General features: G+C 37.2%; 7 protein-coding genes across 7 annotated transcripts in view; 5 read left to right on the top strand and 2 right to left on the bottom strand.

Annotated features, from left to right (window-relative positions):
• LOC105316120 (arrestin domain-containing protein 3-like) overlaps window positions 1-547 on the top strand; it is a 1,821-nt gene extending 1,274 nt beyond the window's left edge. The window contains exon 2 of the mRNA XM_020003020.1: window positions 497-547. Coding sequence (XP_019858579.1) covers window positions 497-547 — 51 coding nt within the window. The remainder of the gene's footprint in view (window positions 1-496) is intronic.
• LOC105316130 (arrestin domain-containing protein 3-like) lies at window positions 7-1,745 on the top strand. Its single transcript, XM_011410939.2, has one exon. The coding sequence runs from the start codon at window positions 798-800 to the stop codon at window positions 1,614-1,616; it is 819 nt and encodes a 272-aa protein (XP_011409241.1). The 5' UTR covers window positions 7-797; the 3' UTR covers window positions 1,617-1,745.
• A 498-nt stretch (window positions 1,746-2,243) lies between these two features.
• LOC105316134 (arrestin domain-containing protein 2-like) lies at window positions 2,244-3,792 on the top strand. Its single transcript, XM_011410946.2, has one exon. It carries the CDS (start codon window positions 2,462-2,464, stop codon window positions 3,551-3,553), a length of 1,092 nt encoding a protein of 363 aa, XP_011409248.1. The 5' UTR covers window positions 2,244-2,461; the 3' UTR covers window positions 3,554-3,792.
• A 111-nt stretch (window positions 3,793-3,903) lies between these two features.
• On the top strand, window positions 3,904-5,489 carry LOC105316142 (arrestin domain-containing protein 4-like). The gene has a single exon (XM_011410955.2). The coding sequence runs from the start codon at window positions 4,500-4,502 to the stop codon at window positions 5,421-5,423; it is 924 nt and encodes a 307-aa protein (XP_011409257.1). The 5' UTR covers window positions 3,904-4,499; the 3' UTR covers window positions 5,424-5,489.
• Window positions 5,490-5,550: 61 nt separating this feature from the next.
• Window positions 5,551-9,766, bottom strand: LOC105316148 (protein NEDD1-like). Its single transcript, XM_020004082.1, has 18 exons — window positions 9,678-9,766; window positions 9,582-9,636; window positions 9,137-9,537; window positions 8,956-9,053; window positions 8,762-8,911; window positions 8,435-8,590; window positions 8,230-8,359; window positions 7,777-7,876; window positions 7,514-7,602; window positions 7,345-7,448; window positions 7,187-7,250; window positions 7,056-7,142; window positions 6,881-6,956; window positions 6,735-6,778; window positions 6,344-6,672; window positions 6,020-6,183; window positions 5,871-5,937; window positions 5,551-5,796 (listed from the first exon to the last, which is right to left on the bottom strand). Exons 3-18 carry the CDS (start codon window positions 9,291-9,293, stop codon window positions 5,689-5,691), a joined length of 1,923 nt encoding a protein of 640 aa, XP_019859641.1. The 5' UTR covers window positions 9,294-9,537; window positions 9,582-9,636; window positions 9,678-9,766; the 3' UTR covers window positions 5,551-5,688.
• LOC100640227 (cytochrome b561 domain-containing protein 2-like) lies at window positions 9,746-10,834 on the top strand. The gene is made up of 3 exons (XM_003383241.2): window positions 9,746-10,007; window positions 10,112-10,149; window positions 10,202-10,834. Exons 1-3 carry the CDS (start codon window positions 9,809-9,811, stop codon window positions 10,712-10,714), a joined length of 750 nt encoding a protein of 249 aa, XP_003383289.1. The 5' UTR covers window positions 9,746-9,808; the 3' UTR covers window positions 10,715-10,834.
• Window positions 10,794-12,833, bottom strand: LOC100637404 (synaptobrevin homolog YKT6-like). The gene is made up of 8 exons (XM_003383301.3): window positions 12,666-12,833; window positions 12,532-12,614; window positions 12,349-12,449; window positions 11,618-11,673; window positions 11,465-11,510; window positions 11,341-11,406; window positions 10,987-11,088; window positions 10,794-10,910 (listed from the first exon to the last, which is right to left on the bottom strand). The coding sequence occupies exons 1-8, from the start codon at window positions 12,767-12,769 to the stop codon at window positions 10,878-10,880; spliced, it is 591 nt and encodes a 196-aa protein (XP_003383349.1). The 5' UTR covers window positions 12,770-12,833; the 3' UTR covers window positions 10,794-10,877.
• Between the last annotated feature and the right edge of the window lie 159 nt (window positions 12,834-12,992).

Genomic DNA, 12,992 nt, shown 5'->3' on the forward strand with positions numbered 1-12,992 from the left:
GATCCTCCTCAGGGAATACCCCTTCAGCCTTATCCGCCAAAAAAATTTTAAAGAAAAACTTGCAAAGAGACTTTGCTTTTTTTTTATTTTCTTGTGTTGTTGCTATAGTTAAAATCTGTTTTAGTAAATTTACCCATTATTATTATAGTTATTTATAAATGGATTTGGGAAATTGAAATAGAATGAGCATCAGTTTCCAATCAGCATTGGACAATGACAAGCTAGCGCTATTGTTTAACTAATAAATTGATTGTTGGTTTGTAAAAACAATGACAAAGCAAGATATGAAAGGAATGTTGTTCTGCTTGAGTACAGGTAATCCCCAAGAGCCTATAAAAATCCTTTGTTTACTTTGAAGTTTAAACTCTGACCGGTATACAATTAAACCTTATGATGTGTACTAAACAGATATGAGTCATAGATCTAGTTGTTAATTTTGAAGTACCAATAATGTAGTTTATTTAAGTTACTAAATGCAACTGTTTTCACTTTATAGCTGTCAATGACGACCAGCCCAAAGACTACAAAGCAATTCAGGTCAGAATAGTTGGAGCAGCAGACGTCCATTGGTCAGAAGAGAGGGGGACAGGGGATGACCGTCGCACTGTCCACTATAGAGCCTATGAGGTTTACATCGACACATTTGTTAATGTTTGGGACAGGAACACAGCAGGAGGGGTCAGTTCCCTGTTGGTAATTTCCAATTTCCATTCTCCCTTCAACTGGGAAGTGGTAACTTACCAGCCTCGTACAACGGCACATATGGTCGTATAGACTACAGGATAGAGGCCAGGGTTATGAAAGATGGTATCTTCAAGCGTGACACTCGTTGCGAAGCATACATCAATGTTGGTAGCATCGTCCCTATCAATAATCCTCAACTTCAAACTCCAAAAGCAATGGAGATCAGTAAAACCCTTTGCTGTCTATGCTGTGCTTCTGGTCCTATTAATATCACAGCTACTGTGCCACGTACTGGCTTTTGCATACTTAAAGATGCCATACCAATTGAAGTATCTGTTGAAAATGGGAGCCGTAGGGATGTACGCCAAATTGTTGCTTCAATCCACAAGCAAGTTCATTACACAGCAGAAGGCCACCATCGCTATGATAATGTAACAGTAGTCAGTGTTGGTAGTGAGCCAGTGGCTGCTCATAGCTCCACAGTATGGCGTCCACCTCCTATTGCTGTCCCTAATACCCCACCCACACTCCTCAACTGCAACATACTTCAAGTCACTTACTATCTGACCATTACTGGCTCAATCTCAGGTGCCATTGACCCAGTCATTAGCATACCCATTACTATTGGTAATGTACCACTAGAAGGAGCTCCAGGTGGTTTCCCTCCACAGCCTCAAGGAACTACTGCTCCTCCTCCTGCTGCTGGACCACCACCAGCATACCCTCAACCTCCTCCACCTACTTTTGCTCCTACTGCTCCCCCAGTTGGTGGAGGATTTGGTCCCCCAGCTGGTGGATCTGGGTTTGGTCCTCCTGCTGAGTTTGGTTTTGGTGGGCAACAGTCGAATTTTAATAATTTTGCACCTGTCGGATTCTCCGATCCTCCTCAGGGAATACCCCTTCATTCAGCCTTATCCACCAAAAAAAATTAAAGAAAACTTGCAAAGAGACTTTGCATTTTATTTTATTTTCTTGTGCTGCTGCTGTAGTCAAAATCTGTTTTAGTAAATTTACCCATTATTGTGCACTAGTGATTTATAAATGGATTTGTGAAATTGAAATAGAATGAGCATCAGTTTTCAATCAGCATTGGACAATGACAAGCTGCTATTGTTTAACTAATAAATTGATTATTGGTTTGTAAAAACAATGACAAAGCAAGACATGAAAGGAATGTTGATCTACTTGAGTACAGGTAATCTCCAAGTACCTATAAAATTCTACGTTTATTTTGAAGTTTAAACTCTGACTGGTATACAATTAAACCTTATGATGTGTAACTAAATCATAGATCTAGTTGTTTAAGTTACTAAATGCAACTGTTTTCAGTTGTGTTTTTTGATGATTTCTACAAATCTAAATAATTGTGTACATACATGTTGTATTGGAGAAATAACAAGATTTAGCAACCACCCGCCCACGCTCCTTTACCTAGTGGGTGTGGCCACGAGGTTACACATAGGACAAAGTCAAGAGCTTTCTAACTGCAAGAGAACATAGAGATGCTGTCCAAAGACTTTTCTAGAAGCAGTAGAAGGTAGAGAGAACCTCTATAAGTCTTAATAAGAATCCAACTGTACTTGCAAGGTGGTGAAATCAATTATATATTTTTACACTGTTACGCTTGTTTAATGAATAATTCTTCAGTTGTTAGCTAGGTACTTGGTATAATCTAGGTGGCGTGGAGGTAGATCAAATTACTTTGCTAGCTTGTTTTTTTCTCACAGTTTACACTCTAGCTGCCAGACAGTGTTAGTAAGCTGTGAGTAGCTGAATCATGAAGGATTTTCGTATGGAGTTGAAAAATCCTCCAAATGGCATCTATTTTACCGGAGGCGCTGTAACCGGTACTGTCATAGCTGTCAATGACGACCAGCCCAAAGACTACAAAGCAATTCAAGTCAGAATAGTTGGAGCAGCCGACGTCCATTGGTCAGAAGAGAGGGGGACAGGGGATGACCGTCACACTGTCCACTATAGAGCCTATGAGGTTTACATTGACACGTTTGTTAATGTTTGGGACAGGAAAACAGCAGGAGGGGGTCAGTTTCCTGTTGGTAATTTCCAATTTCCATTCTCCCTTCAACTGGGAAGTCACTTGCCAGCCTCTTACATCGGTAAATTTGGTCGTATATACTACAAGATAGAGGCCAGGGTTATGAAAGATGGTATCTTTAAGCGTGACACTCGCTGCAAAACAAAAATCAATGTTGGTAGCGTCATTCCTATAAATACTCCTCAACTTCGAACTCCAAAAGCAATGGAGATCAGTAAAACCCTTTGCTGTCTATGCTGTGCTTCTGGTCCTATTAATATCACAGCTACTGTGCCACGTACTGGCTTTTGCATACTTAAAGACGCCATACGAGTTGAAGTATCTGTTGAAAATGGGAGCCGCAGAGATGTACGCCAAATTGTTGCTTCATTCCACAAGCAAGTTCTTTACATAGCAAAACGCCACCATTACTGTGATATTGTAACAGTAGCCAGTGTTGCTAGTGAGCCAGTGGCTGCTCATAGCTCCATAGTATGGCGTCCACCTCCTATTGCTGTCCCTAATATTCCACCCACACTTATCAACTGCAACATACTTCGAGTCACTTATCATCTGACCATTACTGCCTCAATCTCAGGTACCACTGACCCAGTCATTGGCATACCCATTACTATTGGTAATGTACCACTGAAAAGAGCTCCAAGTGGTTTCCCTCCACAGCCTCAAGGAACTACTGCTCCTCCTCCTGCTGCTGGACCACCACCAGCCTACCCTCAACCTCCTCCACCTACTTTTGCTCCTACTGCTCCCCCAGCTGGTGGAGGATTTGGCTCTCCAGCTGATGGATCTGGGTTTGGTCCTCCTAGCTGCTGAGCTTGGTTTTGGTGGGCAACAGTAGAATTTTGATAATTTTGCACCTGTTAGATTCTCTGATCCTCCTCAGGGAGTACCCCTTCAGCCTTATCCGTCAAAAAAGTTTTTAAGAAAAACTTGCAAAGAGACTTTACTTTTTTATTTCATTTTCTTGTGCTGCTGCTGTAGTCAAAACTGTTTTAGTATATTTACCCATTATTGTGCATTAGTGATTTATAAATGTGATTGTAAAATTAAAAGAGAATGAGCAACAGTTTCCAATTGGCATTAGACAATGACAAAATGCCGATGTCCATCTAAGGAATTGATTGTTAAGGCCCCTATACACCAGGCAGTGCTATTGCAAGCAATCTGTGGTTACTTTGATGATCTTCAGGCAACACTGTTGCCTAGAATAGAAACATGTTCTATTCTAGGCAACAATGCAGGATATGTCAGGAATGTAAATCTAGTCAATTACATGTAGGTAATCCCCAAGTGCCTATGACTCCTTTGAAAATCCTTTGTTTACTTTGAAGTTTAAACTCTGACTGGTATACAATTAAACCTTATGATGTATACTAAACAGATATAAGTCATGGATCTAGTTGTTATTAATTTTGAGGTATTGATATCGTATTAGTAAAACAGTTGCTACTAAATGCAACTGTTTTCACTTGTTTTTTGATGATTTATATACACGTAGTTGTAAATCTAAAGGTGTGTACTAAACCAATAGTCCTTTAACAATGGCATGTGATTATTGAAAAGTATGAGACTATTGAAAATAGTTATTCTTGCACAGGCTGGAGCAATAGCTGATGATGCTATATAAATGCATGATTTCCTTGACTTCCTCTCAGTAGTAATGCATTACATCACTCTTGTCCAATTATCAACCACACACACATATCACATAATATTAGAATTCTCTCAGCTGATGAGTCAGCACCACTGACTGACAATAATGAAAAGCTTCAAGATTGTGCTACCTGAGAGAGTCTACGAACCAGGTGACACCATCACCGGTCTTGTAGAGGCTGAGACTTCCAAGAAAAAGGACTACCACGCCATCAAAGTCACTCTAACAGGACATGCTGAAGTGGAATGGAGTGGAAAAGAAAATGTGAAGAGGAGAAGGACAGGAAGCACAGAAGTGCACTCGTCTCATATCAGTTACATATATGCATCAATTAATCTATGGGAGAGGGATTTGAATGTCAATGATGGGTTGCTACCTGCTGGTCTCAATCAATTCCCTTTTAGTTTCAAGTTGGAAGGAACTGATGACCTACCAGCTAGTTACAGTGATGGCATTGGTAAGATTGTGTACAGACTTGAAGCTAGGGTTGTCCAAAAATCACTTCTGCTCGAACCTCACGTAGACACACGAGAAATTAAAGTAGAGAGTACTGTGAACATCAATCGTCTTGATCTACTCAGACCAAAGGAAGTGGAGATCAGTGAAACGATTGGCCGTTGCTGCTGTGCTTCTGGTCCAGTACATATCACAGCTACTGTACAAAGGACAGGCTTCTGCATAGAGAGGGACGCCATACCGATTGACATAGCTGTCAGGAATAGAAGTGGAAAAAGAATAAACGAAATTAGCATTAAACTCTTAAAGAATATAAAATACGTTTCAGCCACTGACAGTAGAACTGATACAACAGTTATAGGATCTTCACAAAGCAGTACACCTTTTGAGAGCCACAAGAAAGGCTCATGGAGTACCAGCATTGCAGTACCAAAGACTGAAGAAACTCTCACGAACTGTTCTATCATTAGCATTACATATCTGTTAGAAGTAACTGCCGATGTAATAAAATCAAGTAATAGTGTTATGCTCCCATTAGTTTTGGGAGTAGAATCTTCAAAAGAAATGATATAATAACAATTATTATAATTATTATTAACTTTAATGACATTAATAGCTGACTAAAGCAATTAAATTAGACTACTGCAAACACGAGCCTCCTTAAAAAATGATTGAAACATTAGAGCCACATCAGTAACTGTTTAGGAGTCAACCATAGAGCAATGTATTAATAAAAACGTCACAATAAATCTCTCGATTTACTACAACAATATATTATATCTATATTTTAAATATTATACCAAGAGAGCTGTTCTTGTATTAAGCCTGTATTATTTTATTAATATTTTGGAGTTAATTGGTTGAGCTGCTGTTTCATTGTTTCAACTTCATCAGTTAGTTTGTCTACCTTTTCACTTATTGCAGTCAATGCTACTATCATCTGATTCTGTGAAAGAAAAATACGTCAACGCTTGTTTGAGTATTATTTATAAAAAGACAAGTATTCCTTCTCTGACACACCTGTAGTGTAGCAAACTGTCTTATCATTGACACGGATAGATTGTTAATGTCACGATGTGTGCTCCAGCTACAAATTATTAAGAGAAAAGTTAAAAAGAGTGAAGAGAGTAGAAAACAAAAAAAGATCTTTTTCTCAAAATTGCACTCACATAATTTCGTCTTGTTGATCTTTCAATATATTCTCAAGATATTGCATCTGGATCTGTGGAGCGGGTTGAGCCTTAGGGGGCGTGTCACCACGCTGGGCAGGTCTTGAAGGAGACAAAGGCGAAACGACTGGTTTTTCCTTACCAGACAAATCAGGAGTCTGCTTCTAGAAAACAACAACAACAATAATAATAATACTAAAGTTGAATTGGAAGTTAGTGAACTAGATCTAGTTAGATCTTATTGTGTTGTTTTAAGTAAACTGAAAGTATAATAAATAATAATAATAATAATAATAATAATAATAGAATAATAACAATACTAACAGGTTGTAATGCTGGAGTGGTAGATGATGGTGTACTCTGAACCTGTGGCTGGTGCAGCTGTGAAGGGATCGTACTGCCTAAGAGTGCTGACGAGGCCAATGGGGCACTAATAAGAGTAGAGTCAGTAGGAAACGACTGCTCCGTAAGATTAGCTAAAGTGCTGATGGTTTTAGTAACTTGAGGTCTAGCATTAGGTTGAGACACAGTGGGAAAAAGAGGCGGAGTTAGAGGTGGGGCCACAGTCCTTGCTAATAATGTAGACGAGGAATTGGTTGCAGTTGATCGGAATAAGTTGACATTTGATGCCTCAAGAGGAGAGAATACACTACCTGAGAACATGAACAGATGAAGTGATACATGATACATGATATCTAATGACAGGAGTACTCACTTGTACTGATGCTAGTATGAAATGGAGTGTCTGATAGTGAAACACTGAGAGAGATAAGGGTGAGAGAGAGAGAGAGAAAGAAAGAAAGAAAGAAAGTGAGCAAATTTATATTTTGAAAAAAATCTTTATCTCTTTCATTTTAATACCTTGAAGCATCGGAAGGAGTCACCATATCAACATTAGGTAATGGAGCCTCATTACTATCAAGGGGACTAAATACACCTACAGATACATAACATACGAAGTGAATACCAGCCCACACATATCACCATACCATACTCTCATACTCAATCTCATATTTCCATTCTCATGTTTCCATACTTGATACTTGTTTCAGAGACGGAGCTGGAGTGATGACTGAGCTAAGAAGAGGACTGGCAGTATTGTCAGCTGGAGAAAAGACAGTAGCTATCAGAAAAATAACTAATGATTATTATTGACAGCTGATGTACTTGATGTGTCAATGGCAACTTTCTTTTTCTGACTTCTACTTGGTAATTTACGGGCAGATCTAGTCTATAGGATAAGTTGGATAATACTAGATGTACTCAGAATAAATGGTGAAATATTATTAGTTAAAATACCATAGTACAAGTTTGCATATAAGTACCTTAACTGTATTTTGTGCTGCCAGTGCTGTTATTGGCTTGTCATGTGCTGATATTACATTACTGGGCTCTTTACAATTCCTCATATTATACACATAAATGTTACCTATACACAGAGTGAGGAGTAGTAAAAGAAAGTTAATTCACATGGAATAGAGTAATACTGCATACCATCTAGACCACCTCCTATCATTGTTATGCCATCTTTAAGTAAGAGCAATGAAGTAATAGGAATAGGACAGGAGACTTGTGTTATGATCCTATGAAAAACAATATAAATCGTCAAGACACAAACAAAAACAAACAGCCTGTCCAAATAAATACACAAAGAAGATAAAAGCATGGATAATAGCATAATACACATGTATATAGATATGTCCTAAGATATGTGTTCTGTATTATGTTGAGTATAATGAATTGAAGGGATAACATACTTTCTCTGAATTAGGTCATATAAGCAAATGACACTGTCCTGGCCAACACTGGCCATCAGCATACGATTGTAAGGAGAGAAAGCAATATCATTGGCTCCACCTGATAGGAAGAGAAACAACTTAAAGCTAGCTAAAGATCACATACATGCACAGTATTATTATAGTACTGGGTATTTCGTTGAAAATGGTTAGGAGCCAATTCTCCATTTTTATAATTTTTCAGATACACATACATGTTCTTATGTTACATTTCAAATTCGAGCAAAGTCTGATCAAGTTTGGATTTGTTACAAATTTTCAAAGTTGCTCAAAAATTCAACGAATGATCAAGCAACATTGTATATGTACTTTATCTAAACTAACTGAGGATTCCCTGTGAAATTAGGGTACCCGGTACATAAAATGCTATATTTTCATGGCTATATAAGCACTGTTATCTTTAGCAATACATACCCGAGTGAGTGTATGAGAATGTTGTTAGCAGTCGCTGTGACTCTACACTCCATAATCTAACAGCTCCCCCTGCATGACAAGAACCGATCATTGCTTGTTCAGAAGGTGAGAATCGAACATGCACTGCACTCTATAAGAATTTGGAATAAATTTTTGTAGCCAATCTATCAAAATTTTGCAAGTCAACCTATAAATTTATACATACTTCTCCTTTATCACCTCCTCCTCCTTTCTCTGTGAGTTGTGTCACTGGTTGAGACGATGATGTCTTGTGTATAGTGAGGTTCCCATCTTCTAGGCCAGAGATGATATAAGAGTCTTTAATATTCCTTGTTACGCACGTAACAGAAGACGAATGACCCTAGGCAGATAAAGAAGAGACGCTAATAGAATTTCCATGCATTAAAATTTGTTTCTATAGCTATTAATTCATGTGTCACTTTAATTTAGTGCTTTAAAGTTTCTTAGGTACATGTAGAATTGTAGACGCATAATGTACATGTTCATGTAAAATATCGTTCTCTTTTCTTACTACGTAATTCCTAACGACAGATTGAGTCTCAGTATCCCATAATGACACAACAGGAGACGTCAAACCAATCAGCAGCTGGTGCCCATTGCCAAGAAAACAAGTGCTACTGACTCCGCCCGTACCATTAACACTTCCTGTTTCAAGCAAAGACTACAAAAACTGGCGATGCTAATAATTTTAAAGGTTCTCATTACTTTTGGTTCGATTTGCTTTGCAAGTGATAGGTTCTTTTCCTTGCAGTTGAGGAGAGCAACGTGATCGCCTCTAGTGGGGCATACGGCTAATAGAGTATCTGTATAAAATAAGCTAAGGAAACTTGAATAATCATTATTATTATTATAACAATAATTTTTAAATGTTGTAGTTAAAAGATACTGGTACTGTTCCAGGAGAGAGAGCGGCATTGTGTCTCATCCTCAGTAAACACTGTTACTAGTTCTGTTTGTTCGTAGGATTGTGATCGACCAGAGCTCTCACTCCACAGCCCAACCTGTCCTCCAGAGCTTGTGGAAAAGGACAAACAATCCGCCATTTTCCCGCCTTAACTTTAAAAGCAAAGGGTTAAATTTTAGTAGATGGGCGGGGCTCAATATGTAAAAAAAAACATGGCGACATACTCTTTACACTTAATTTCTTTTATTAAATAATGCATTCCAGTTGATCTAGCTCTAATAATAGTTAATAAAGGTCCTTTCTCAGTTGCTATTATTTCTTCCCAGCCCCTTTCTTGGCAGCTTCTTGTGCCTTGAGAGCTGCTTCTTTTTTCACTAGTCTTTCTGCAGGGAGAGAGAATGAAAACAATCCAGTTGCAATTACTCACTGTTTCTAGTATATCCATAAGCTAATCCTACTGTCAGAGCACTGTATCTTGAAAACTAAACAAGAGAAGTTTAACGAAAAGAAGGAAAATACTAACCTTTATCAGCGAAGACACTGGCATCTTGGAAATTTTATTTTGAGCCCCGCCCAGGTGAACTCCGGATACTCTTGACAGTTATCCGTACTTTCTTGTATTTTCTCGATTCTCGTTGCTATTGTCTGTTCTTTATGGCTAAAAGTCGCAAGGAGTTCAATGCAGGAGTGATTCAGCTCAAGCAATTTTGGGAATCGAAAATTGACAAGCACATGGAAGAAGTTGAGAAGAAAAGCAAGCCAACACCTGTAGGTGTGGCCTCAGCAATTGTAGTCCAGTTATTGGCAATTGGATTTGCTAATTTTATCATATGGCTTGCAAAGCCTAGCAGCAGTAAGCATAATTATTGAACTATTATTATTTTTTGCAAAAATCATCAATTAAAGTTCACATATATGTACACACACTGTAACACTACTTATAATTTATTTTTATAGGTATTTTTTCATGGCATCCTACAATGATGACATTAGGCGTAAGTTATACAATAAATATTAGAATTTATTCGATTATTTTTGTTCCATCAGTTTATGGTTCTAATGATGGAAGCTATAGTTATATTCTCGCCTTGGTTTTCAGTCGGTTTGGGTGGTTCTTCACACAATGGGAAGGTGTTCTATCACTGGGTACTTCAAGTTTGTGGTCTGGTCTGTGCTTACATTGGCCTTGGGGTAATATCTTATAATAAATTCATCAATGGTTATCCACACTATACCAGCTGGCACGGTTTCATGGGGATACTAGTCTGTTGTTCTCTAGCAGTTCAAGCCTGTGGTGGTATCATTGAACTCTACCCTACTGCTCTTCCTTTTAAAGTCCGTAAAGTTATACTCAAACGTCTTCATGCTTTCTCCGGGACTGTTACATTTGCTGGAGCGATGATAACGCTATTCTTGAGTCTTTACTCAAACTGGTTTTTGAATCAAGTTTCAAACGTGTTCCTCTGGACCGCACTGGCTGCCTGTCCTATACTAATACTGGTCATTGTCATTGGACAGTTTGGAAGGAACCATATCTCACTAATGTTTAGAAGAAATTGAGTTTTTTAATCAATTTATTTTGTGATGTAATTTCAAAATTTCACATAAAAGCACATTAATTTTTTGATTTGTCTCTTTCTTTGAGGATTATCACTTTGTGTGTGTGGGATAGAAAATAAATAGTAAAAGTACATAATAATTATAATTGTAATGAACAAAATAATTACTGCAGAACACAGCAAGTGCCTCCTTTAGCCTAAGAAAAAAAGAAAACAGAAAATATATGAAGATTTAATGGTCAATAGCTTCAGGAAAGACAAAAGACCCATTACCTCTTTATAAAATGCTTTTGATGTGCTGCTAAGTTTGTCAGTCTTGGAAACAAGATCATCTAATTTCTCCCCTCTCTCCAACAAAGCTTCTAATGTCTCATGCTGCAAAAATAAACAGTTGTTATGACTACTCTCTCTCACACACCCACACCCACACCCTAATTCCTCCTATAATCACTAAGTAACATATACCTCCCACTCAAGATGCTACACCCAATCTTTAATTAAATTTCGTGAATACAATATGTCACACACACACACACACCCACTCTCGCTCTCTGGAAAAATTCAAGAAATTTCTGATAATGATTAGCATCTACTCTTAATTAGAGGTAAAAGAGAGAGAGAACTTACTAAAACAATTTTAGTGTCATCAAGGTCTTGCTGTACTCTCATAATAGAATCAGCTTCTTTGGGATCCTGAACAGAGTACAATAACTGATGTGCAAAAACCATTATTGTTATTTTGATATCTTACTTGGTACTTTTTTAGGAAGTCGTCCAATGGAGGATATGAGAGATCGCTATAAAGAATAGAAGCAATTAATGCTAACGACTTTAAATAGCAAATTTAGCATTGAATGATTGGGATCGTTAAACCACTAAATTACATTTTAATTTATAATCTTACCTAGGTGGTTGTTCCCATGAAGAACGTGGGAAATCAGACGAATACAATTCTAGTACCTACAATATATAAAAGAAATGGGCATCAGTGTTTCCCACAAAGCATGCTAAGTGAGCTAAACAGCATGAGCTTCATGAGCTGACAAGCACTACAATACAGTACATGACATTTGGAGCAACTTTTTAAAAAATTCATAAAAAATCCAAATTTGATCGGAATCAGCTCAAACTTGCTACACAACATAAGGACATGTATACGTATCAGAAAATATTATTAAAATAGAAAATTCTGTCCTAGTCATTTTTGGCAAAATTTGGCCAAAATCCCTGTACTATAGTACAGGGACTTTTAACCAATTTTGAAGTAACTTTTAAAATTCGTAAAAAATCCAATTTTGATCGGAATCAGCTCAAACTTGCTACACAACATAAGAACATGTATATGTATCAGGAAAAAATATAAAAATTGAGAAACTTTTCTGTGTGATTTTTGTCAAAATTCCTTGTATTATAGTACTGGGTCTTTGGCCCAATTTTTGAGCAACTTGACAACCCACAGAAAAGAAGCTATGCTAAAATCCTGTTAGAAATTCTGATGGGCACACCCATCAATAATAATAAATAATGACTACGATTGTTTAAATATCAATAAAGAAAACAATTCAAAGTAAAAAATAACTAATAATAATAATAATAATAATAATCTTCATCTTCAAAATAGCAATATTTCCTTACTTTATTCATCAATGTAAAAGCAACTCTCACAGGATAGTCCATATCAGCAATCGCTACACAAGCTAAACCGTCTGAACGTACAAAAACATGACATCTGTACTCTAAGACAAAACAATATTAATATCAAAACTATTGTTATTGTTTTAAATTTATCGTTTAAAATTACTATAAAAAGCAACTGACCTTGCTCCCTCACTGACTGTCGTTGTCCAGGGCTTGTCCTCTCTACCAATACATCACTGGTAAAAGCCATAAACTCTCTCACCCTACATCATTAATAAATTTCAAGCCACACCCACGAGGAGAGATTCACATACCCAGATCTTTGAAAATAACCAAATGATGATAGCTCGTACGAGGCTTTCTTTTGGATTGGCTTGAGCCCTTTGTAAAATACATTTATAGCGAAGAGACGAACCATTATCTCCCAATTACTGTTGTTAAATGCTGTATCACTGCCAACACTGCATTTATAAAACTATTATTCAATATTCAAGTTTTAAACTAATTAATTATTCATTAATTTTACGTAATGAATATTTAATGAGTTGAGCTATGAATATTCAATGAGATATAGATCTATGAATAATAATGATTTGTTTTCCTTTATAATAACTGGAGAGAATCACTACAGCTATTATTTG

The sequence above is a fragment of the Amphimedon queenslandica genome, unplaced genomic scaffold, assembly GCF_000090795.2.
Source record: "Amphimedon queenslandica unplaced genomic scaffold, v1.1 AMPQUscaffold_13513, whole genome shotgun sequence".
NCBI lineage: Eukaryota > Metazoa > Porifera > Demospongiae > Haplosclerida > Niphatidae > Amphimedon > Amphimedon queenslandica.